The sequence below is a fragment of the Melitaea cinxia genome, chromosome 26 (assembly GCF_905220565.1).
Source record: "Melitaea cinxia chromosome 26, ilMelCinx1.1, whole genome shotgun sequence".
In the NCBI taxonomy this organism is placed as follows: Eukaryota; Metazoa; Arthropoda; class Insecta; order Lepidoptera; family Nymphalidae; genus Melitaea; species Melitaea cinxia.
This window is the reverse complement of record NC_059419.1, coordinates 10,096,794-10,123,487: the sequence shown is the minus strand read 5'-3', so window position 1 is coordinate 10,123,487 and position 26,694 is coordinate 10,096,794. Positions and strand designations below refer to the sequence as shown.

At 42.0% G+C, this 26,694-nt stretch overlaps 1 protein-coding gene across 1 annotated transcript; it reads right to left on the bottom strand.

The window, feature by feature from the left end:
* Window positions 1-1,823: 1,823 nt before the first annotated feature.
* On the bottom strand, window positions 1,824-26,228 carry LOC123666470 (orphan steroid hormone receptor 2-like). Its single transcript, XM_045600561.1, has 11 exons — window positions 25,949-26,228; window positions 25,389-25,517; window positions 24,247-24,396; window positions 12,373-12,467; window positions 11,681-11,789; window positions 11,157-11,267; window positions 9,568-9,672; window positions 8,568-8,736; window positions 4,419-4,602; window positions 3,682-3,829; window positions 1,824-2,497 (listed from the first exon to the last, which is right to left on the bottom strand). Exons 2-11 carry the CDS (start codon window positions 25,510-25,512, stop codon window positions 2,265-2,267), a joined length of 1,428 nt encoding a protein of 475 aa, XP_045456517.1. The 5' UTR covers window positions 25,513-25,517; window positions 25,949-26,228; the 3' UTR covers window positions 1,824-2,264.
* Window positions 26,229-26,694: the final 466 nt, after the last annotated feature.

The following is a 26,694-nucleotide window of genomic DNA, read 5'->3' as shown; positions in this document are numbered from 1 at the left end:
GTACAACTAAACAGATCCACATGGCATGACTGTCTAACTCACCGCGCAATACCTTTCTTCCTTTTTTCCTAAGTTTCATTATCATTTCCATATAAAAAAAATTTATATATATGTGGATACGCCACAGTAGTTATAGCAGATTTGAACACCTTGGCCACTGCGCACAGGATAGCCATGGGTCTATGGTCACTCGGCTCCGTTCCGCCCTTTCCATTCGGCGCTGGCACCACTCGAGTGCCAGTTCCTTATAATATTTATTCTACTCTATGAGTGCCAGTAAGTAATAAGTTATAATATAATTACATATATTGTTACAGTACTAAGCAAATAAATATATATTTAAATAATCTGGTTGGGTTTAATGTCTTTCGCTTGTATTACTTAATACACCTGTCTTTTATGCTGACGCTATCAGCATATTTATCAGACAAACGGTGGGTGCCTCGACAAAGGCCATCTTGGAGCATAATTTAAAAAGTCCATACATCGTTGTATGATGGTTGCCAAGGATGTTCTGTGATGCTATGAGTGATGTAAAGTTCAGGAAATACAGTGAGAATAATGTTCAATATCAACCCATATAACTGAAACTGCGTATTATTATTATTTTCTAATTTAAATGGACAGTATGCGTCATTTTATTTATTTAAAGCATTTAAGTCACATGCACATTTTATGTACATATATCATTAATCTTTTACAAGTTTGTTAATACTTTTTACGATCATGGACTGGATGGGAGTGTTTGTAGTCTTGAAGTATGGCAGAAAAAATTAAAAAAATACACACATGAAAATTTTTGACAAGTGGCAAACAAAGATGTCTGTTATTTTAAATATAACATACATATAACAAGTCTTGTAAAGATCATATCATAACTATTAACTATTCTGCATCATGACCATAACACTACCAGTCCATAAGTTAAGAGGTTATGTTCCGATTTTATATAAAAATATTACGTCGTAAATCTTTTAAGATTTAAAGATTTTTTATTAAATAATAATTATATAAGATTTAAAAATAAGGCGGTTAGGAAGGCATCTTCCATAAGGAAGCCCTGTCAAGGGTTTGACAAGAAATGCTCAGTCAAATGTCCGATCAATAACACTCGTAGAAATCTGGAGCCCTATTGGCGATAAATTGGCAGACTTTTGGGTTATTTTATAAATACCCAAAAAACCTAACACTAAACAAATACAAAATAATAGTCTCCAGTAGAGACTCCACTACACACAGGCCTACGCCTGCAGGGCTATTCTGTAAATAACAATTTCGATATCGAGCTTCACCTGAGTGACAGCGCTCACTTCGAAAGCGAACCCACTTCACCTTGGTTTGGAATTCTGTAAACATTCCGTACGCACAAGCGATGTGAAGTGAGTGTCGAATCGAAGAGCGGCAATTTAGAGCTGTGTTTATTTTATCGATATTCTTTTGTTATGACTTTATTTTAGAATATGTGCATGAAGTCAAGTGTCGAATCAAGTCTCGAATTGTGATGTGTGAAGCGGTAAATCCCCTTACAGAATACCGAATTCATACTATTAAATATCAACGTTCTCACGCAACAGGGTTCGATTCGTCGCCGCACTCACAAGTGTGGCGCTACGGGACTGTCGAGTTTTAATGAATACGAATTTGATATCTTACCGCGGATTCCGATGTCGAGACACGTAAATTTTCTTACAGAATAGCCCTGCTGGACATGTGTGACACTTAGGGTCTGTTAAACCGGTTTTGGATATTGCTATTTGACGGATAATATACAACATATAATAGTTTTTGATTAGATTATTCTGTTTCACCATTGAAAATGAACCTAAATGTTGCAACGTTACTTTATTATACTACCTCCTGCAGTTAAACTTAAATCGTAACTTATTTACAGGATAAATTTTATCCACAACTGTGCGACAGGCCCATAATATTATTTTTTTTACAAGATAATACATTTATCAAGAAATTAATGAACATAAAATATAGTAATTACAAATCATTAAGGCTAAATATAGATTTCTGATTACATCAGAGAAAACAATTCGACTAAGTTTCATTGTTTAATATATTGCCGTTGTATTCATAAAAATACTAGAAACATTTTCTACCAATATTTAGTATTAATAAGGCCTCATTTTCGTCCTTAACAGGAACATAAATAGTTTTTGATTATTTATGTGAAATTTTTTTTCCTATTCCAAATAATTAGTCATTTATTAGACCATAGCATGTAAGCCTTATTTTAGCTTAACATTAAGGATATATTAACGTTCACCAGAAAGTAAATACGGTATAGCGTCATCCATACATATGTCGCCAAGGAAACCGACAAAGAACACATCTTCGAGAAAGCTCCCAGTAAAGTTACGCAGATTGGGCAGCTTCAGCATTATTTTCTCGAGTCTATCTTCGTTGAGTTGGCAAGTTGTTTTCAGAGAACGCATCACTTTAGACTGTAGCTCTTCGAGTTTTTGGATTAGGAATTCTGGTGCACCATCTGAAAATATTAAAGGTAGGATTTATTTTTATACTTTAAAGGTAGCAAGCAAGCACACAGTTCTGCCTGATGGTAAGCAGATACCGTAGCTGATGGACGCCTGCAACATCAGAAGCATCGCAATCGCGTTGCCAACCCTACCCTTCCCTTCCCAGGAGTTTTATTTTATTTATTTGGAGAACGGTACAGAAACAATTACAAGAATAACAGCGTAGCAGAACAGAAAAATAGAAACAAATTGTCCCCTTTATGTCTCACTAAGTACATAAGGACTTAACAGCAAGGACAGTAAAGATGATTAGTTAGTACTATTAATAGTCTAGAGCTAATATGGAAACACCAAAGTGGTTTTAAAAAGATGCCGAGAGCATGAAAACATCTATTTCATTAAATAAATTATTGTGTAGAACACACATTCTGTGTGAAAGTGGTGCACGTTGACCTTAATACTTGTTCTAGTTAATTCTATATTGAAAAGGTTTTTAGACAGAGTTGGTTTAGCTGGAGCTCGAAAATACAGTTCTGCAAGAAGTCATGGTGCGTTTATTTCACCCTTGCAAATATTTCTAGAGGTAAGTGCATCAGCTGTCGAACGTCTATCGTTAAAAGATATCATGCTGTACCTATCTAATAATTTATAAGAGCACCTTGGGGAATGAATATGGTAGTTGAGGATACGTAAAAACTTTTTTTGTATAAGTTCTGGGCGATTTTAAGAAGATTTTAGTAAGATCTCTTTTACAAAGACACTTCTCCACTTGCAATTTATGATAAAAATGTCGTGGTTTACGAATGCTTTCTTTTTCGATTTTTAAGCACTATTACTTATTATATATTACTATTTTATTACTTAAGTCACTATTACGTATCTATATTACAGATTAGATGCAGAATATTACTTTTATAAATACTGAAATATTTTATTTACAACGAAACGAGACATGTATGTTACTCGTCCTTGGGCTTGAATCCAATTGCGAGTTTTGGGTCCTCCTTACTCACCACAGCACCACAAAATACTGTTTGAGAGCAGTATTATTTAGCTGTGATCTCCTGTAAGGTCCAGATACTTTCTCAGTCGGGCTGCTGTAGATTTTGATCAAGATATATCCTGCTTGCCCTACCTCATCGACAATGCCATTACTAATATTAAAGATTAATAAATAGTTATGAATTCAACTAACCCGAGGAGAAGAGACACAGAGCACGTAGATGCGCGTGTTCGCGGTCTGAAACCTGCAGTTGTTCCATGTACGCTATAAACTTCTGCAGACGACCCATTAGGTCTAACACTTCCGTGATGCGTTCGTCTGAGTAGTCTTCTATTGTGATCTGGAATTCAATTTATTTTTAGTAAAGGCTTTTATTTAACTGACACGTGTGTATGTAAGTATGTATGTTTTTAAAGGTGCATCTTGCAACTCAATTTTGAAGCATATATCTTTAACCGATTGAGCAGGAATTTTGTAGACGTGTTGTCCCAACAGTGGGGTGTTACAGGCTGAATGTGTTTAGTTTGGATGACAATACATGGTATACTAGCTGTATGATGCCATTCAAATCAACATGAAGGACTAGTTATTTGTAATGCACTCATACAATCATCATCATTATTACAAGTTCTTGCCATAAATGGCGTAAACTAGTGTGTTTTGCCCATAGTCACCACGCTGGGCAGGCGGGTCAGTGACCGCAGGGCTGGCTTTGTCGCACCGAAGACGCTGCTGCCCGTCTTCGGCCTGTGTATTTGAAAGCCAGCAGTTGGATGGTTATCCCGCCATCGGACGGCTATTCTCGGCTATTCGCGGTCTCAAATGAAAAGGCTCACTGAGAATAGCTCGAAAAATAAAGTCAGTTCATATTATAATAAAAGAGAATAACAATACAGTGCTCCCGCAGCTCCGGTGCAGTGTGCTAGTACCTCGGTGGAGGGCGGGGGCGGGCGGGGCGCGGGTCGCTCCGAGCGCTCCCGCAGTTCTGCCCGCAGGTTCGTCGTCAGCATGGGCAGCATGATGTTCAGCCCCATGGGCGCCGCCCAGCGAGCGAGCCCCAGCACGAACAACTCCGGCCAGCACTTGCGGAGCAGCCCCGTCTGGATCTCAAACCTGTATATAACATAAAAAAATAAATATAATATATAACATAAGTATGACACTCTCGCAGGTGGCTTCTGTGTGTGTGCGAGCGCACGCGCGCGCGTGTGTGTGTGTGTGTATACGTACGGCATGGCGGCGAAGTGTGGCACCGCGAGCGCCCAGCGCACCAACGAGGCGAATAGGCGCGAGGCGCTCTCGCAGGTGGCGTGTGTGTGTGTGTGTATGTGTGTGTGTACGTACGGCATGGCGGCGAAGTGTGGCACCGCGAGCGCCCAACGCGCCAGCGCGGCGAGCAGGCGCGAGGCGCTCTCGCAGGTGGCGCGTGTGTGTGTATGTGTGTGTGTACGTACGGCATGGCGGCGAAGTGTGGCACCGCGAGCGCCCAGCGCGCCAGCGCGGCGAGCAGGCGCGAGGCGCTCTCGCAGGTGGCGCGTGTGTGTGTATGTGTGTGTGTACGTACGGCATGGCGGCGAAGTGTGGCACCGCGAGCGCCCAGCGCGCCAGCGCGGCGAGCAGGCGCGAGGCGCTCTCGCAGGTGGCGCGTGTGTGTGTATGTGTGTGTGTACGTACGGCATGGCGGCGAAGTGTGGCACCGCGAGCGCCCAGCGCGCCAGCGCGGCGAGCAGGCGCGAGGCGCTCTCGCAGGTGGCGCGTGTGTGTGTATGTGTGTGTGTACGTACGGCATGGCGGCGAAGTGTGGCACCGCGAGCGCCCAGCGCGCCAGCGCGGCGAGCAGGCGCGAGGCGCTCTCGCAGGTGGCGCGTGTGTGTGTATGTGTGTGTGTACGTACGGCATGGCGGCGAAGTGTGGCACCGCGAGCGCCCAGCGCGCCAGCGCGGCGAGCAGGCGCGAGGCGCTCTCGCAGGTGGCGCGTGTGTGTGTATGTGTGTGTGTACGTACGGCATGGCGGCGAAGTGTGGCACCGCGAGCGCCCAGCGCGCCAGCGCGGCGAGCAGGCGCGAGGCGCTCTCGCAGGTGGCGCGTGTGTGTGTATGTGTGTGTGTACGTACGGCATGGCGGCGAAGTGTGGCACCGCGAGCGCCCAGCGCGCCAGCGCGGCGAGCAGGCGCGAGGCGCTCTCGCAGGTGGCGCGTGTGTGTGTATGTGTGTGTGTACGTACGGCATGGCGGCGAAGTGTGGCACCGCGAGCGCCCAGCGCGCCAGCGCGGCGAGCAGGCGCGAGGCGCTCTCGCAGGTGGCGCGTGTGTGTGTATGTGTGTGTGTACGTACGGCATGGCGGCGAAGTGTGGCACCGCGAGCGCCCAGCGCGCCAGCGCGGCGAGGCGCTCTCGCAGGTGGCGTGTGTGTGTGTGTGTATGTGTGTGTGTACGTACGGCATGGCGGCGAAGTGTGGCACCGCGAGCGCCCAGCGCGCCAGCGCGGCGAGCAGGCGCGAGGCGCTCTCGCAGGTGGCGTGTGTGTGTGTGTGTATGTGTGTGTGTACGTACGGCATGGCGGCGAAGTGTGGCACCGCGAGCGCCCAGCGCGCCAGCGCGGCGAGGCGCTCTCGCAGGTGGCGTGTGTGTGTGTGTGTGTATGTGTGTGTGTACGTACGGCATGGCGGCGAAGTGTGGCACCGCGAGCGCCCAGCGCGCCAGCGCGGCGAGCAGGCGCGAGGCGCTCTCGCAGGTGGCGCGTGTGTGTGTATGTGTGTGTGTACGTACGGCATGGCGGCGAAGTGTGGCACCGCGAGCGCCCAGCGCGCCAGCGCGGCGAGCAGGCGCGAGGCGCTCTCGCAGGTGGCGCGTGTGTGTGTATGTGTGTGTGTACGTACGGCATGGCGGCGAAGTGTGGCACCGCGAGCGCCCAGCGCGCCAGCGCGGCGAGCAGGCGCGAGGCGCTCTCGCAGGTGGCGCGTGTGTGTGTATGTGTGTGTGTACGTACGGCATGGCGGCGAAGTGTGGCACCGCGAGCGCCCAGCGCGCCAGCGCGGCGAGCAGGCGCGAGGCGCTCTCGCAGGTGGCGCGTGTGTGTGTATGTGTGTGTGTACGTACGGCATGGCGGCGAAGTGTGGCACCGCGAGCGCCCAGCGCGCCAGCGCGGCGAGCAGGCGCGAGGCGCTCTCGCAGGTGGCGCGTGTGTGTGTATGTGTGTGTGTACGTACGGCATGGCGGCGAAGTGTGGCACCGCGAGCGCCCAGCGCGCCAGCGCGGCGAGCAGGCGCGAGGCGCTCTCGCAGGTGGCGCGTGTGTGTGTATGTGTGTGTGTACGTACGGCATGGCGGCGAAGTGTGGCACCGCGAGCGCCCAGCGCGCCAGCGCGGCGAGCAGGCGCGAGGCGCTCTCGCAGGTGGCGTGTGTGTGTGTGTGTATGTGTGTGTGTACGTACGGCATGGCGGCGAAGTGTGGCACCGCGAGCGCCCAGCGCGCCAGCGCGGCGAGGCGCTCTCGCAGGTGGCGTGTGTGTGTGTGTGTGTATGTGTGTGTGTACGTACGGCATGGCGGCGAAGTGTGGCACCGCGAGCGCCCAGCGCGCCAGCGCGGCGAGCAGGCGCGAGGCGCTCTCGCAGGTGGCGTGTGTGTGTGTGTGTATGTGTGTGTGTACGTACGGCATGGCGGCGAAGTGTGGCACCGCGAGCGCCCAGCGCGCCAGCGCGGCGAGGCGCTCTCGCAGGTGGCGTGTGTGTGTGTGTGTGTATGTGTGTGTGTACGTACGGCATGGCGGCGAAGTGTGGCACCGCGAGCGCCCAGCGCGCCAGCGCGGCGAGCAGGCGCGAGGCGCTCTCGCAGGTGGCGCGTGTGTGTGTATGTGTGTGTGTACGTACGGCATGGCGGCGAAGTGTGGCACCGCGAGCGCCCAGCGCGCCAGCGCGGCGAGCAGGCGCGAGGCGCTCTCGCAGGTGGCGCGTGTGTGTGTATGTGTGTGTGTACGTACGGCATGGCGGCGAAGTGTGGCACCGCGAGCGCCCAGCGCGCCAGCGCGGCGAGCAGGCGCGAGGCGCTCTCGCAGGTGGCGCGTGTGTGTGTATGTGTGTGTGTACGTACGGCATGGCGGCGAAGTGTGGCACCGCGAGCGCCCAGCGCGCCAGCGCGGCGAGCAGGCGCGAGGCGCTCTCGCAGGTGGCGCGTGTGTGTGTATGTGTGTGTGTACGTACGGCATGGCGGCGAAGTGTGGCACCGCGAGCGCCCAGCGCGCCAGCGCGGCGAGCAGGCGCGAGGCGCTCTCGCAGGTGGCGCGTGTGTGTGTATGTGTGTGTGTACGTACGGCATGGCGGCGAAGTGTGGCACCGCGAGCGCCCAGCGCGCCAGCGCGGCGAGCAGGCGCGAGGCGCTCTCGCAGGTGGCGCGTGTGTGTGTATGTGTGTGTGTACGTACGGCATGGCGGCGAAGTGTGGCACCGCGAGCGCCCAGCGCGCCAGCGCGGCGAGCAGGCGCGAGGCGCTCTCGCAGGTGGCGCGTGTGTGTGTATGTGTGTGTGTACGTACGGCATGGCGGCGAAGTGTGGCACCGCGAGCGCCCAGCGCGCCAGCGCGGCGAGCAGGCGCGAGGCGCTCTCGCAGGTGGCGCGTGTGTGTGTATGTGTGTGTGTACGTACGGCATGGCGGCGAAGTGTGGCACCGCGAGCGCCCAGCGCGCCAGCGCGGCGAGCAGGCGCGAGGCGCTCTCGCAGGTGGCGCGTGTGTGTGTATGTGTGTGTGTACGTACGGCATGGCGGCGAAGTGTGGCACCGCGAGCGCCCAGCGCGCCAGCGCGGCGAGCAGGCGCGAGGCGCTCTCGCAGGTGGCGCGTGTGTGTGTATGTGTGTGTGTACGTACGGCATGGCGGCGAAGTGTGGCACCGCGAGCGCCCAGCGCGCCAGCGCGGCGAGCAGGCGCGAGGCGCTCTCGCAGGTGGCGCGTGTGTGTGTATGTGTGTGTGTACGTACGGCATGGCGGCGAAGTGTGGCACCGCGAGCGCCCAGCGCGCCAGCGCGGCGAGCAGGCGCGAGGCGCTCTCGCAGGTGGCGCGTGTGTGTGTATGTGTGTGTGTACGTACGGCATGGCGGCGAAGTGTGGCACCGCGAGCGCCCAGCGCGCCAGCGCGGCGAGCAGGCGCGAGGCGCTCTCGCAGGTGGCGTGTAAGCGCAGCGCAGGGTTCGGGCAGGCGGGCACACTCAGCGGTAGCTGAACGCTTTCCGGAGTACTCAGCACGTCACAAGCACCGTCTGTGGAAAACCGCTGATCTATAATGGGCCATTTCTATACAATACGTTCGCAAACAGGAGGGAGGTGCTTGAAGCAAAACTTCTTTCCTCACGCTTAACTTGTGAAGTAAGCTAGTGAACGCGTGACGAAAGCGCTACGAAAAGTGTGATCGGGCGCGGCGAACGGAAGTTAAGAGGGAGATAAAGATTAAGAGAGAGTTATGTTTCATATATCACTGTAGGGCAAGGGCAAATAAAGAAGTTTTACTTCAGTCGTGTGGTGTGTGAAAGATCACTTTTTTTTTAAATTTTACTTTGTCTTTAATATACAAGCTACTCTAGCCACGTACTTCTGCATAATCAACCAATACTATTATTCTTAGCCCTAAAAACGTCGATTGAGATGCCTGGGAAGAATGATAAGAATCCGTCTAAGCGTCCATAGTCTTTATTGAATGGTACTTCGCAAACTGCGTGATGCCCCCCATCGATAGCGAGCTTGGATCTGGATCTGCCGAGGATGGTAATCCTGGTTAAAAGAGCGTAATCCAATCTAGGATTGGCTTTTCAAAACATCCGGAAGATTTAACTGAGGTTGGGCAAAGTAGGAAATATCCTGCTCGAAATCTGGAGAAGCCCGACTGGAGAAGTACCTCGACCTTACAGAAGGTCACAGCTAAATAATACTGCATTTAAGCAGTGTTGCGTTTCAGTGATGAGTAAGGTGATCTGAGCTCCTCGGGTAATGGGGGTAGGGTCGGCAGCGCGCTTGCGATGCTTCTGGTGTTGCAGGCGCTTGTTTGAAGACCTAGTTGTATATAAAAAAAACATGAAGCAAATAATAGCACTTACCATCGTCGCCTGGAACGGCGGGGGTAGAGGCCGCGGGCGGGGCGGAGGCCGTGGACTGCAGGTCTGCATTGTTATACGCTGATTGCAGGTATTCGTTTATTGCACCTGCGTCACATAACAATATACTGACGATATATTAGTGCTATGGGTGGTGAAACCCAAGTGTTCAAGACCCGAGGTCGTAAAATGAGAAGATGGGAAGATGATCTAAAATTGACCTCAGGTCCCTTTGACTGACAGTGGCCGCAGACAGCGAACAATGCTGTGAGGCACAGCGATATAAAATACATGTACAGATATGAATATACCTAACAAAAATATAAATATGTTATTTATGTAGAAGTTCGGAATAAAGTCTTTATTATTACAGCACTGGATTATGGTTGTTTCTGGTTCTATCCGATATTTGTCATGATCTGGAGTTTGTGCTTGTGTATTCTATGTTTTGACACAAGCGTTAATCTTAATAAAAGGGCTTGAGCGGGAGACGTTTTTTTATTTATAATATGAACACTACTGACAACTAAGACGTGCTTACTTTACCAAGTTAAATATTTTTCACGATATCAGGCATACTCTAGTATTTCATAAATATTTCCCCATTTCTCTCGATATCTGCACTTGTTAATAACTACCAAGTAAAATATATACTAGTACAAGATTATCATATTTTACCCTGGGTGTACCACTGGTCTCATATTTGGGACCAATTTTATTTTTAATTTTCTTTGATAATATTACGTATCATAACTAACATAAGCAATGTTCTATCTTTATGGATGCTCTCTACCTTTAATAAGTAAACAGCTAGGATAGGTTGTAAAGAAATATAGACTCTAATCTACGGATGAAGTTCCTTCATAAAAAAGTTGAGGAAAAAAAATTGTTCCTTCTAGCCGTGCCGTTAATAAACCTACACTCACGGTCTGTCACCAGTTAGTGATAACGTTATTTAACGGATGACGATGCCAACAAAGTGTGACAGAGGCAGTTAGAATAGACCAGGACCTGTTTGTCCTCAGTTAATATTTGTAGATGCGTAGCTTTAAGATTATTATATGAGTATAGAAGTATCTAATAAATATAGCAGAATTTCAACTGAAAAAGAATAATGAATCAAAAACTTTTTACTGATGGATACTGTCATCCGTCAAACAGCATTATCCACGACTCGTGAAACAGGCCTTTAATGTAATATGAACACAACAACATCAAAATCAATGCAGGCGATAATAATCTAGATACGTAGGAGTCAAAATATGCAGATTTATTGATTCAGAACGTAATATCAATGCTGGACAAAGGCCTCTTTTTCCATATTGAAGAAGATCTTCATTATAAATATGTTCTTTGAGTGTCAGAGACTAGCAGAGAGAGAGAGCTATTGTCATTTGAATGTCGACATTCACACATCGAAGAGTTTGTTTATTTAAACGCGGCAATCTAAGAAACTACTGGTTCAAATTGAAAAATTATTTTTGTGTTAAATAGTCCATTTACCGAGAAAGGCTATGTTACTTATATTATCCTTAAATTAAAGCGGCTGAAATCGCGTAGTACACATACAGCTAATCAAATATTTAACTCACCAAACTGTCCCATCTTGAACAAGTTTTTCGCCAGCTGCGCCTGTATGATGATCTGCTGTCGTCTTGCACCTTCTACATCGCCGGGGTTACCCGCTGCGAGGTACGGAGCCACTGTAGAGAATCGTTCACTTAGAATTATAAATAAGAATTAATTAATGAGCAAGGATATACGGAAAACAATAAATAATAAAGCACAAAACTGCGTTTTTAAAGTCAAACTTCTTTACGCTCGCACACGCACGCGCGCACGGACGGACGCACGCACGCACGCACGCACGCACGCACGCACACACACACACACACACACACATTATATTTAATACTCCGTAGAAAATTCTTACGAAAAAAAAATATGAGCAGAAAATTTAAATATTGCAGAAAATGAAAATAATTTTGATTTTTATTATTTTAATATTTTTTTTTTGTGATTAAGAATCCGTCAAAAATCATACGTTTGGCAGTTTGCAAGATAGGGTAACGTCAGTCAGGTCAGGTCGTACCATATGATAGTAAATTTTACTCACCAGAACTACCTTTATTTAAGGCCACAGCTGCAGCCAGCGCTAAGTTGAACGCTGGTGTAGCGGGTGTGACGGCGCCAAACGCGTCGTTCGCTTCATCTTTGGTATTTAACTGTAACACATTATATTATTTTTGAAGTAAAACTTTTACGCACGTTACTTGGTGAGTAAGCTGGTGAGAGCGTTATGAAAAGTGAGATCGGGCGAGGCAAAGGGCAATGGAGAGGGAGATATAAGTTAGTGAAGATAGATAGATAGAGAGAGAGAGAGAGAGTTACGTATCGTGTATTAGTGTAGGGGCAATAAGGGATAAAGGAGTTTTACTTCAGTCGTGTTGTGTAAAGTTATCTCGTTTTTATTTTTTCATTACAATGGTGGCCAACAAACCTATGTACACATGTACATACACCAACACCAGGAGCATTTCTAGCGCGTTATCGGCTCTACCTGCAACGCTGCATCAGCTCTGGCTAGCGTACTCACCAGAGGAACATAACACTTGAAACCAGTGTTATTTAGCTCCAGCTCCAGCAGTGGACTGTATTAGGCTGAACTGATGATGATGCTGATGATGTGTCTTATTTAACTGCAAAAATGTCCTTGTCAAAGTGCAAGAGTTGGAGAGTGGGCACCCTCTTTGTGTGATAATCTGTTGCATATGTTAAAGTGTGAAAATGGAGGTGGTATCGTCTCACCTGGGAGCCCTGCCCCAGGAGGTTGGAGTAGGCGGAAGACTGGCGCTCATCGCCCTTTGACTTGTCCACGATCGGCTTCCGCTCGTGTTGAACCGCTGTCGGGACAGTGCAAGAATTACTGCTCGCCTAACGCTCTTATACTTAAATAATTAATTATGCATTTAGTAAAATATAGCATAACATACGAGTATATTTACTATAAATCAAAATTAAAGTTAAGCACTAAACCTGTAACATTCCACTGCTTGGCATAGGCCTTTTTCTCCACCATCTTTCACCACGCTGCTCCACTGCGGGTTGACGGATATATCTATACTATAAGTAACGATCGCTATCAGGTAATTAACTTATCAGGTATTACACCAGAACGTTTGTAATTAAATTACAGAATCGATAAATGTCAAAGATTGCTCAATTAAGATACATAGATAGTTAAGAGAGTTTTTGTTACAAGGTAATGTTTGAAATCAGCAGAATATTTAGCAGTTTCTTCTTTGCAGAATCTACATGCTGAAAAGTTGTTAGCATCCCTTTAATTATAACTAATTTATTGAAAACAAATACAATTTTAATTTGTAAAATCACGACTCAAATTCTTTGAATCCTACTTGAGTAATATTTGACCCTTTCATTGTTTATTAAATCGATAGCATTAAGAAACAGGTAAATTTACGTAGACACCAGGTGACTTAGAAATTGGGAATTAGTTAGTGACCCTTTTTTTGTCATTCAAATAATGGTTGTTTTTGGTCAAATATCAATAGAATGATTTAAAAAGGTTTTGGGACTCTGCTAAAAAACTCTGGTAAAAGTTTTTTTTAATTTTTTTTTTACATTCAAACTCACGCTGTCTTTGTTGTTTGTCTCAAACTTTATCAATGACTTTAGAAACAGGCCCCCATCTATTTTGTTTCTTTATGCATGTTCATACATTTACTGGTCTATTCTGTATATACACGGTGATTTTATAACCGTTTTGGAAACGAAATATTTTACTTTGGAATCATCTATAGTACATATAAAAATGGATAAATCAATTGTAATGTTGACTAAAAAAAAGTTTCAATTTTAATATTCATTTTTATTCGATCGACTTGGAAAGTAGTAAGGCACTGATCATTCATTCATTATTTTATATGAATGAAACACGTCCGTGCGCGTTTCGGTTGATAAAAGTATACCTATAGGCGCGAGCTAGCGAGTACTTACGTAGATAGACTCGTTTGTCCTTCATACTTTACACGGGCTTAGGACCGTCAGAAATACCTATTTTATTTAAACTTCTTTTCGATTATTAACCACGATTGTTCTTTTCACAACAAATCAATTTATAAACGGACTGTAGGTATAAACTTCAGGCGTATTTAAAAAATCGGAGTTTTCTACAGAATAATTAACTTACATACCTATTAACAGTTTATTTACACTATTTACACTTCTCTGTATCGAAGCAACTGCTCAAAATGGAGTCCGCTGCGTTCAATACACAAACGTACGCGTTTAATACAATTGTCTTTTAATTTTCTTAATGTGTCTTGATCACTTTTCACTTTATCAAAAGCGTCCACTATCGCAATGCGTAAATCATCACAGCTTTCATATTGACTGACGTGTATAACTTTTTATTTCCGATCACAAGAAAAAATCCAGGGGCGTTAAGTCAGGACTTCCAGGTGGCCAAGACACAGGCCCTCCTCGACCTATCCACCTATCACTAAACTCACTGTCCAGGTACATCGTTTACTAACTCAGATATTACTCTCCTTAACATCTCTAAGTACGAATTGCCGGTTAGATGACCTTCAATAAAAATAGGCCCTATTAGTTGGTCGTTAATAATACCGGCCTACACGTTCACACTGAAACAAACCTGGTGATAGTTTTCTCGTATCAAGTGGGGGTTAATTAGAGCCCAGTAATGCTCATTGTGCACATTGTATAGTCCCACTCGAGTAAACAGTGACTCGTCCGTCCAAAGTATGTTGTCGTTTGTATTATTTAACAACCACTGGCAAAAGGCGATTCTTTCCGGTGCGTTGTTTATTACGTGAGCCTTACGAAAATGATACGGGTGTAATCCTTGTGTACGTAATATCTTCCATACGAAGTTTTGGCTAACATCGAATTCTCTTGCTGCCATCCTTGTCCTCCGCCAGGGATCGCGCTCGAAGTACTCAAGAACATCTTCAAACTCCGGCGAATAATAATTTAAACGTCCTTGACCTTGTTTACGCATGTACCGCTATGGTATTACTGACCGACTGAAAGCCAGGGACGCGGGACGCCGACGATTACAAGGACAAGTGAGCAACGCCGTCATTGGTCGACTCCGGCGCAACTCGGTAGCTTTGTTTTTATTGGCTAATACGATTTTGTGACTCGCTATTAAAACGTATAGTATTTCTATTTTTAGAATGTACCTACCGTGTAGCGCTACTACTGGTTCTCACTTTTTATCTGTAAACGATATGAATATCGACTTTGATGAAAAAAAAAATACATATATTATTAAATTAACGTTATATATAGGTTCTGTTATTGATAAATAATTCAAAATTTACGTTTCCAAAACGCTTTCAAAATCATCCGGTATACTGTTTTAATTTGAATAATTCTTTGTATATTTATCGACCAAGATTATATGTTAGATACCTAGTCAAAGTCAGTGCAAAATTGAATTAAAGTCGGTAAAGAAGTTTCGAAGATTAGCCTGGACAAACATCGTGACATGAGATTATATATATACCTATATATTATTCATTCACTTTTCAGTTTGGTAACAATTTTTTCTAATTTTGTTGGTTAATATGTAGTGTTTGGTTACAAAATAACATTTTCGAAGACAGTGAAAGATTATGCTACTGATTTGCATTGGGTTTGAGGCTGTAAAGTCATAATTTATATACATCGAACCTTGACTTATTTGTTTATAAACATTGAATAGTGATGTGTTACTAAGCTAAAACCGATAACAATTTTCATTTTAACGATTGAATAAAAACGTAGTTACTTTTTACCTGGCAAAATACATAATTTTTTAAAACTACCTTTATTTTACAGATTTCCTACAAATAAAATTATGAAAAAAAAAAGGTTAGAAATAATTATAAGAGATGAGATAAGAGAAGGTGAAGTGTTTGGCACTGTATACTTCTGCAACAAATTAAAAGATGAACATATTAACATGCTCCAGCACAAATCCAATAACTTCGGTAAATCACTTATCGCAAACCAACGAATTTGCAGAAATCCACGAAGATGACAGCGATCTGTATGATTCATAGATTGGATCTTCTTCTTCGTCTTGGTTAATGGCTTTCAATAGTGCCGTACATACATTGGATATTTAGGTTGTTTTGGTCAAACAGATTAATACACAGTGTTCTAGAAGAGTATATGTCACGTTTTATTACCCGTAAATTATCACGGCAGATAAAATGTGAGATGTGTCTGGCACTTTTGATTGGTAAAGAAAATTCGAAGAGTCTTATAAGCAAGAAAACTCGAGGTGGCCTTAAACATGCGTCGTCTGGAGTCATCGAAATTGTAAATAAGACAGAAAAATGTATCGAGCAATATCTGAATAACCAAAATAAACTTAGAAACCATTACTTGTACATTTTCAGATTTTTAACGGAATGTTACGAAACTGGCAATATTTTATATGTGCCAGACAACGCAGATCACAATGCAAGCCACAGATTGCTACTTATAAAATCCGTAATTAAAAATTTATATTGACATTATACAAAAAAAAATATATATATATTTATAGTAACTTTTGTAATAAAATAATTCTGTTTAGAAATGAATAAAGAGTAAGAATACAATCAATGTTTTTCTTTTTCCATATTCGTATCCGTTGTAAAATTATTTATTATTTAATAAAACTTTTTGTTTGTTTTTTGAAGATAAAAAAAGTCGACGTTCGATTTTTTTTTTTTAAATTATTTTAGTCTCAACAAAGCAAGAAGCGGTTTTTTTTTTCGTTAATCGCTGATTATAGATCGGTTTAAGAAAAACTTAAATGGTACATCGCTAAGAAAGCGGTAATCACGATTTTTTTATGGGTCCCAATCCATAGATTTATTATATCATTGGGCGCAGCTGACCTACGGCTTTGTAACTTCCTTAGAGACGTGCTGTGCCGCACGCTGTAACGAACGCTGTCGAATCGATATATGTATATATTAAAAGTAATTTAAAAAAAAATCTTCGAAGTGAAGACTCGACGGAGTCTGCCAAACGCCGCCCAGCCCAACCGAATCCTCCTATCGGCCTCCTTCTCGAAGTTGTTGCGGCCTAGTTGGATAGTATGGCCTAGGTAAATATAATCCTGAACAACTTCGAGAAGGGTACCATCGACCGATACCGGTATCGGTATGACTTGGTTGTTAAACATAACTTTCGTCTTATCCAAGTTCATACAGAGACCGACACGTCGGGAGGACTCGTTTAGGCCGGCCAGCATTTGACCTAACTCATCCAGCGTCTCCGCAAAGATGACAATATCGTCGGCGAAACGAAGGTGAGAGATGAATTCACCGTTGACGTTGATGCCCCGTTCCCCCCAATCCAAGGTCTTAAAAACATCCTCTAGCGCAGTGGTAAACAGTTTCGGTGATATTACATCCCCCTGTCTTACCCCGCGCCGGAGGGAAATAGGTCTTGTTCTTTGGTCATTGACATGAACGGTCATCGTCGCCGCGTCGTACATAGATTTTAGTACCTCGATATATCGCCAGTCGATATGACATCTCTGCAGAGAGTCCAGGACAGCCCAGGTCTCGACGGAGTCGAAGGCTTTCTCGTAGTCCACAAATGCCATACACAGCGGTTGATTATATTCTTCCGTCTTTTGGATAATCTGCCGAACAGTATGGATGTGGTCCACGGTGCTGTAGCCATTTCGAAACCCAGCCTGCTCTGGTGGTTGGAATTCGTCGAGTCTTCTGGCGAGATGATTCGTAACAACCCTCGAAAACAGCTTATAGACGTGGCTCAGAAGTGAGATCGGTCTGTAATTCTTTAATAGAGACTTATCGCCTCTCTTAAAGAACAGCACCACCACACTCCTGGACCACGCCTCCGGCGTGGTACCTCGGTGGATGACGGCGTTAAATAGTCTTGCCAAGGCTTTCAGGACAGGTCGCCCTGCGGCTTTAAGGAGTTCAGTGGTAACTCCGTCATCCCCCGGGGCCCTTCCGTTTTTAAGCTGCCCGAGCGCTGCACCAATCTCATCCTCTTCGAAGTCCGGGATACACTCCGAATAATGGCGCAACAATGGTGCCCGTGGATCTTCGGTGTCCCAAGTCGCAGGCTTGCGTGCGCTCGACGAGTACAGCTGTCCATAAAAATTCTCAACCTCTTCTCGGACCTGAGGGCGAGAGCAGACGGAACTTCGAAGATTCCGCAATGCTTGAAGACAAAAGTTTTCGAGCAATGCGTCCTGCCTGTGTTAACATACGGAGCCGAGACGTGGACACTGACCAAGGGACTGGTCCACAAGTTTAAAGTCGCACAACGTGCAATGGAACGGGCTATGCTTGGGGTCTCTCTCAAAGACAGGATTAGAAATGAGACTATCCGCGAGAGAACGAAAGTAACCGACATAGCCCACAGAATTAGCAAGTTGAAGTGGCAGTGGGCTGGTCATCTGTGTCGCAGGACCGATGGCCGTTGGAGTAGACGGGTCCTAGAGTGGAGACCGCGTCTTGGCAAACGCAGTGTGGGACGTCCTCCGGCCCGTTGGACCGACGATCTACGTAAGATTGCTGGTGTAGGCTGGATGAGGATTGCGGAAGACCGGGATGTGTGGCGCGAACTTGGGGAGGCCTATGTCCAGCAGTGGACTGCGATAGGCTGAAGTGTGTGTAAAAAAAATCACCGATTCAAATTTGTGATTTTTCTTATTAGATAATTAATATTTCAAAATATCGATATAATGAGACCCCGATATTGTAATAAGATAATTAATATCTAAAAAGGGCGTAATAAACGGATAATATTTTAAAAAATCTAAAGTACTTACCTAAATATGCCTACTATTTATTTAGAGGTCGGTGCCAGCGTTAATATTTAACGCATGCAAATATATATTTTTTTTAACTAAGGCTGGCACCGATCATATTAATTTATTGCTTCATCGGATCAACTGCTTGAAGTACTTTTTTCGCTTAGGTAGTAAATAGTACTAAAACAGTACTGAGTAATAGATCAGAGTGCCTAGTGCGAGTTTTGTTTAATCCGTCTCGGCGTAACTTTTAACTAGGTATAGGTACGGCGTACATTTTAACTTCATTTGTATGGGAAATTCGGGATTTCAACCTAGTTCTCGCGTTTGCCGCTAGATGACTCTGTATCGATTGTATCGTATACTATTATTTATCGTCTGGCTGCACTGTTGAAATTCCCATACAAAATAATCTTCACGTATAAACGCGTTTCTGTGAATGAAACTCGCACTAGGCACTCAGGTCATTCTATTTCACGACGCTAAAGCCGCGGGTCTGTCGCACACAAGCGTAGGCTAACTTAAGCACAGTAGAAAAGCTTATATGAGAGTGGGGGTTAGAAATGATGTTGATGCTGCCCGATGATTTTGAGAATGAGAAACAAAATCGTAATCTTAGCTCTTAACCTTAGATTAAAAAAATGGATTTATTTATTTATTTGTAATTGTATATTATTAAAATCATCGACACCTTTCAAAATGCGACGATGTTCTGAGGTAGATCATCATCGCTCATGTTGCACTACACTATTTTTCTTGTTATTCGCTTATGACGTCACCAGGGTGTCGTCTATCCTTGACAAAGGCGTGTATAGGGACACGAAAAAAGTATCGACACTGTGGTATCGAGTACATTACCATTCGATACCGATACTTTTGTACCCGATACTTTGCATTTGACAATTTTACTCAATGAGTACTTTTTGGCAAGTATCGTATCGAAAGTTTTAAGTGAGTATTACCGACTGAAATTTGTACGATAAGTTGAAGCGACGACTTTCTTTTTTGAATTCGAAGATCAATATGTCTAGGTATCGAGCACTTTTGTGTTTCTCGATTCCTAAAAGTATCGATACTTTTATGAGTACGATACTTTTTTTTTCGATACTATTCATGAGTACAATATCGATGTTTTGTATTCGATACCGTGTCCCTAGGCGTGTAGTGAACGGATTAATGGTGACGCGCGCCAAGCAAGGTATGCGCCAGATTTGAGATATTTAATTTATTATGGCGATTTGATTGATTTTAGTTGATTTGATAGTTTTATTCATTTTTTATTTATGTTAGTTGATAATTGTTTTATGTTTTTTACCTTTTGTTTTATTCAAATATCAAATTAGAAATATAACACGTAAAAAACATCTATACCTCTTCCGTCACGTTGCTAGTGGTTAACTATAGAAGACTAGGCGTTCTGGACATATCATTTACGTGGAATAAGAATGCATGTTTTTATTTTAATGTTTCTTAGTACGTGTAGCTCAAAAAGACTTGTGTTTTATACTTAAATGTTGCTGGTATATTCTAGTTTGAGGAATGTTGAATTAAAATACTAGAAATATTTTTTTTATTATTTTATTTAATTTGTTGTGGTCCAGGTTTTTTGTCGCTTATAGACATCGTTGACGCACAGGCCTCGCAAGTGCTTGTCAAGTATAGGTAGGTGACTTTGGCGTTTAACAGTTTAATGACTCCAAATAACATTGTGGCAAAGTTTAATCGCCTACGGTTCTCCATTTTTAAAATGGAGCCCCGATTCAGGTATGAAGTGACATGATCTCGCCACGGTATGTAGAAACAGTAGCGCTCACTGGCGTTTTGAACCCTTTGTATGAACTTTTTTGGTCTCTTAGTAAACTAAGAGAGTATTAGTGTCTCACATAGTACTATGCACAGCTTTTCATTGAGAGAATCCCTGATGTGATATAAAACTTTAAGTCTAAAAACCTAGTTCGTACTTTATTAGACACGTGCGATTCTAATCGCATATACTCGTCTAATAATAGTCCAAGGTTCCGTATTTCACATACAACCTCTATTCTGCTACCATTTATTTCGAGAGAAGGGGCTTTGCTCTTCACTAACTGCACTTGGTGACGGCTACCAAGAACTATATATTTTGTTTTATTTGGGTTCAAAACCAGTGCATTAGATTTCGACCAGTCAAAAAAACGTTCTAAGTGATTGTTAATTAAGTATAATTGTACTTTTCAAACTCATGTGGCTTGAAAGATAGGTAGATTTGTATATCGTCAGCATATATGTGATACCTACAGTTTCGTATAGATTTAATTACACATTATGGGTCGTAGTATATATCCCTGAGGAACTCCTCTATCAAGGAGGCTGCACCGCGACTAAATCACATTTTCCTTCTCGTTTCTAATTTCTACGATTTGATGTCTATTTGTAAATAGCTTGCAAACCATAGGACAACGGTCTCCTCCAATCCAATCGTAGTTTTGCTAGAAGTAAGCCGATGTTAATGGCATCAAAGGCTCGAGAAAAATCGGGTAATACCATTATGGTTACCTTTCAGGCGTGAAGTACATCATCCAGCACGCTCACAAGAGCCGTAGCGGTACTGTGGTGCCTCCTGAATCCCGATTGCAATGTGTTACCTTTGTAGTATCTTAGATGTACCTACATGGTAAGACTTAAGGGCCTTAAATCTTTAAATTCTAAGGGGTTAGGTATTTTTTGAATATGACGAACCACAGCATCACACCACATATTCGGAAAGGTTGAGAATGATATACTCTAGTTTATGAGTGTTGCTAATGTTCCCGATATATGATGATACGATAAAGTCTACATATCTAGCGAGATGTCATCAATTTCTAGTTGCATCGGATCTTAGTTCTCATATAGCTTAATTACATCTCTTTCGGTCACAATTTGAAATTTAAATGTAGATGTGCCAAATTTTTTTCTATCATAAAAGTATAAAAGCGATTCGGCTAGGAAATCCCCTGGTACATTGAGAAAATGCCTATTCATCCCATCTGGATGGCACAAACTAGTGGGATGTGTATCATTGGTTCGTTTGAAATTAACGCTTTCTTTAATGTGTTTCCATATAGTTGTAGGATTCCGTTCATTTGAGCTGACATAAGTTTTATAAATATGTGTCTTTTTCAATTTAAATGGCCCGACCAACAATCGACTTAAGTTGGCGCCTTGGCGGGGTGCTTATTTGGGCGGGCTTTGCGATAGGCTTCATCACGACGTTTTATCATTAGACGAAGACTAGTTAGACGACATGGGTAACTTGTGTGTTTTACAAAGACAAAATTTTCTTTTTGGAGGGAGGTAATCAAAAACTTCTAATAAATTAAAAGTAAGGTTATTTGCTATTCAAATAATGCGTTCCAATCAATGGACGCCATTACAGCATTGAACTGGACTGGATCTATATCTTTAAAGGTTTTCGGGACATTTAGCTCACATGCAACCAGCGCACGATCGCTTAGTGTTGATACGTAATCAACCCGGACCCAACATTTACGTTGGTGCAAATGAGATCGAACAAGGTGTCACTGGATGAAGTAAAATGTGTTGGCTCAGCAACCTGCTAACGAAGACAAAAGCTAGATAAAAAAAATTTAAGTATTAAAAAACTATTTCCTAGAAAGTTGAAACAATATATGTTGAAATCGCCCAATAGGATATATATATATCTATATATCACACAAGGCAGTTATAAAAATCAGAGCGCTAAGCCAGGGCGGCCGGTATTCAGTACCGATAGGCATATTTTTAGAGTGGACAGTCATGCTAACCACATTTGCTTTACAGAATCTGTAATAGGGTGCTTCAGTACTCGTATTGCTATTTCATGCTTTATATAAAGTCCCACTCCTCCACCACAGGCACGCAGCCCTGGAGGGCGAGGTACATGGCTGATACAAATGGGGTGTACAAAGATAAAAACGGAGCAGTTTTCTTCTCTCCATGCTTAAGCCACGTCTCATTCACTGCAAGAATATCTATGTCATGTTACATCAGCACCACATCAAATTCCTCATGGCCAGTTCTCAATGATCGAGGATTAATGAAACCAATCTTAATAAAGAAAATTATTATTACCGTGTCATCAACTCATTCAAAAGGAGCAGTAAGCATAAATGTGTATGAACATTGTAAAACGTTAAAAATTATGTATGCAAATTTTAAACCTAACAGTTTATTGCAGTCATCATCACCATCATCATCATCAACATCACCACCACCACCATAACCACCACCACCACCATAACCACCACCACCACCACCATAACCACCACCACCACCACCATAACCAACACCACCACCACCATCATTATCATCATCATCATCATCAGTTTAATAATGGCGCGAACTCATGTGTGTTGCCCATAGTCACCACGCTGGGCAGGCGGGTTGGTGACCGCAGGGCTGGCTTTGTCACACCAAAGACGCTGCTGCCCGTCCTCGGCCTGTGTATTTGAAAGCCGGCAGTTGGATGGTTATCCTGCCATCGGTCGGCTTTTTAAGTTTCAAGGTGGTAGTGGAACTGTGTTATTCCTTAGTCGCCTCTTACGACACCCACGGGAAGAGAGGGGGGTGGCTATATTCTTTGGTGCCGTAGCCCACACAGCAAAAATTGAATTTTTTTTGCAATAGTTACTGGTTATTCAGCAAAAGAACAAGTTGGTGAGGCATATACTATTATATATATTATATGTAAGTGCGTCTTAAAAGTTATATAATATCAGTCAACCTTTTTGTTCTACAATATAATGAAGCAAAGAGCTCTTAGCTATCTCGTTTAGTATTTGAACTAAAAGAGGAAAATAAATTTTCGCCATTTATATGTTTAAATTTTTAATACATGTTGGTAACGTGTTCGCAGAAAGGACTGACATGTGCTGGTAGGTTTCATTTTTACACATGATAAAGTTTTGTAGATAATTGTTTTTGATTGTGTTTGTTCCTGAACCAGAACCCTGACACAGAATTCCCATCTTACTGGTGACAAATGAGTATGAAGCATTCGATTACCAGTGATCGCCTAGTGGTCGAAGTTCGACCATGATCAACTTATAAGTTTGAGCTCTTTTAAAGTTCTATTGTCAAAGACTTATACGTCTATCATAATAAACAAAAGGTACACATAATGGTAGTGTATGTAATGTATTTTTTATGCGTAATTTAAAAAAATGTTAGCATTCTGGACTCCTCTATATAAACTATAAGTGTGTAATTTCATACTCATCTGTCCACACAATTTTCGTAAAGAGGGGTACAAAGTTTTTGCTTCACATATTATAATATATAGATATGTACATAATGTCTTAATTTATAACTATCCTTGGAGATTATTGTGAACAGTAAAACTATAATTCAGTTGCTCTGAAAAAGAGAGGATTTTATTTTAGCACATAAACTAGTTTTACAAACACACACACACGCAAACATTATTTAATATTTAATTAATTATAATCTCACCTGAAAAGAGAACATTTAAAGCTATTGTTTCACCAGTTCTTTTAATCACTATTATTTAAATATTTACATTACAATATAATTCTCACAATTGGTTAATATGAAAAAAAAAACAGCTCCACAGCCCCATTAGTATAATTTATAATATTTCTTTGATGTATAATTTATTAAACTACTTAAATGAAGTGTCACACAATTTGTTTACCTGTATAATGTACTCTGTCTTCTCCCTTCTTCCATGATAATGGCAATTATCTGAGCAACTCTGACAACGTTGGAAGCCAATACAAGAGAAAGAATAAACATTTACTTGGCTTATTTGTAAAAATAAACATTCTTTTCAAATGGTTATAAATCTGATATAATGGTTTTTTAAATAAAGAAGTACTCACAATCGCTTCTCATTCCGCAAGCGAGACACTTCTGTAAGCGACAGGCCTGACACCTGTTCCGGTGATGTTTCGTGACTTCACAGTTCATGTTGCCCCGACACGTGTAGCCCAGCCGCTTACGAATTGAGCGTTTAAAGAATCCTTTGCAGCCTGGAAATTATTTATTTATTCATTATTTATGCGCCCACAAGATAAATGCTATCAAATTTACTATAATCATCAACACAGGGTACAAACAATTGAGTGTTACTGCAATTATAGGCACATACAGTTTACATGAGAGTATTTCATTACAAAAACATATAGAATTAAATCAATGAAAATTAAATTATTATAATTATTAATTAAAGTTACATCAATTCATTTTATTTTACACTAAGCTGGCAAACATGTGTATGGCTCATCTGAAGATAAGATTATCGTAGCCTATAGAGACCTGCAACACTAGGAACATTGCAAGCATGTTGCCGACTCTACCCCATTCCTCTCCAGGAGCTCTGGCCACATTACTCAACACAGGAAAACACTTTTTACCATCAGTGTCATTTCAATTTATACTAAGCTAACTCTTAAAAGTGAACTTTACAATAGAGGCTTATAAAAGGGAAAAACGTGATACCTCTTATATTAATTAAGAAATTTATTTCAAATTTGGTATCTTTAATAGTTAATTTATTCATTGCAATTTCACAATTTTTATTATTACAAAAAAAAAACACATTTATTCAAGTTGCATTAAGAAAACCAACTTATCGAAAATTCGAGTTGGCGTAGTATAAATAGTTGGTGTCGATTTAGCTGTGATCTTCTGTAAGCTTGAGGTACTTCCTATGACGAGCTGCTCCAGATTTTTCTCATAATTAGCTGGTTGATTAGGTCAATGTCAATGAAATGACGGCTGCACACAATAGCAATTTGCATGAGTTATAAATGATTATATTGATTCAGTCTTTTGAGTTATAATTTATTTATAATACAAAATAATATAAAATAATTTTAACCCTTTAAAATTTAACTAATATGAAACACCTGTTTTATAATACTGCACTTGGTTTTTTTACTTGATAATGTAGGTAAAAATTATAGCTACACTTCACAAACAAAATGGCTACTATAGTGACTAGTCAAATTGCTAATATTACCTTCACAGCTAATAGCGCCATAGTGTCTGCCAGAGGCTCTGTCACCACACACAATGCACAATTCCAAACCCCCTACTTCACTTCCTGCATTGTACTTTGAATCCATTTGATCTTGATTCTTCATAACACCTATAAAAAAAGTAATCTTAAAATAGTTTTTTTTTTTTACTTTTTAATCGGCTAGATAAAATTTGTCTACATTTTTTTAATAAAAAAGAATGTTGGTTTTAAGGTGGTTAAAAAAATGGTGTCAATAAATCTAAATATTAAAAATATATTTTTAACTAAACAATCTAAATTAAATGTAAATACGTACTAAATAAAAGTATTTTTTTTTTAGTAGATAACTAAGTAAAATAAAATATAAGCAAATTCATCTAAAAATGCGACCATCATACGAGTCAGTCATGCCTTTCACTTGAATAAGTCTGCATTTGGCATTTATAACTGGTTATGATTAGTGGGTGGAAAGTCTAAATAACGAGATAGCGAAAATCAGTGATCTATAACATGACCGTAGGTTTATAGGGAACAGAAGAACAGTTATTCTCAATGATTACCTCCTGTATCCAAAAAAGTTAACGATGCTTTCACAGGGTCGAAATGTTACACTAATATAAGCATAGCTCAATGGATCTATTTTTTATTCAACGTCACTATAATGAAAAAGCACGTTGAAAATTCAACTCATCAACTACCTGTTGATAATAAAATAACATGCGTACGCAGAGAATACGAGAGAAAAGAACGGAATTATAAACAAAAAACAAAGATGGTTGCAGAAAAGCAGATTGATGCCAATGAAAGCAGTAGTGCCATTATAAAAAGTTCACAAGCGACACCAGACCCAGAGTATAAAGATTTATAGTTATAATGAGGAAATCAGCGATACACCAATATCGATTTCAGTTATTAGTATCGGTAGGTAATGAAAAATTCCATTTTAACAATTTATTAATTAACATTTTAATAATTAACAATAACAATTCTTAAGTTATGAATTGTAAATATGTATAATGTTTAATAAACTATTATTCTCATTTTAACAATTTTAAACCAGATAGCTGTTTAGTCATTTAGTGTATATTTTATGAAAAACAGAGTTATGATTGTGAGCAAGCAACATTGCATTAAAAGGAAGTGATTATCAGTATATTAGCTTCTTTTACAAAACAATATTGATATGAAAAATTGAAAATATTATAGGAGATGAAAAGCTATCATCTCTTTTTTTAAATTAGAATGAGTTTTGAAAAGTTTAAGATTTGTCAAAATAATTAATCAGCGTTATATGACAATATGAGTA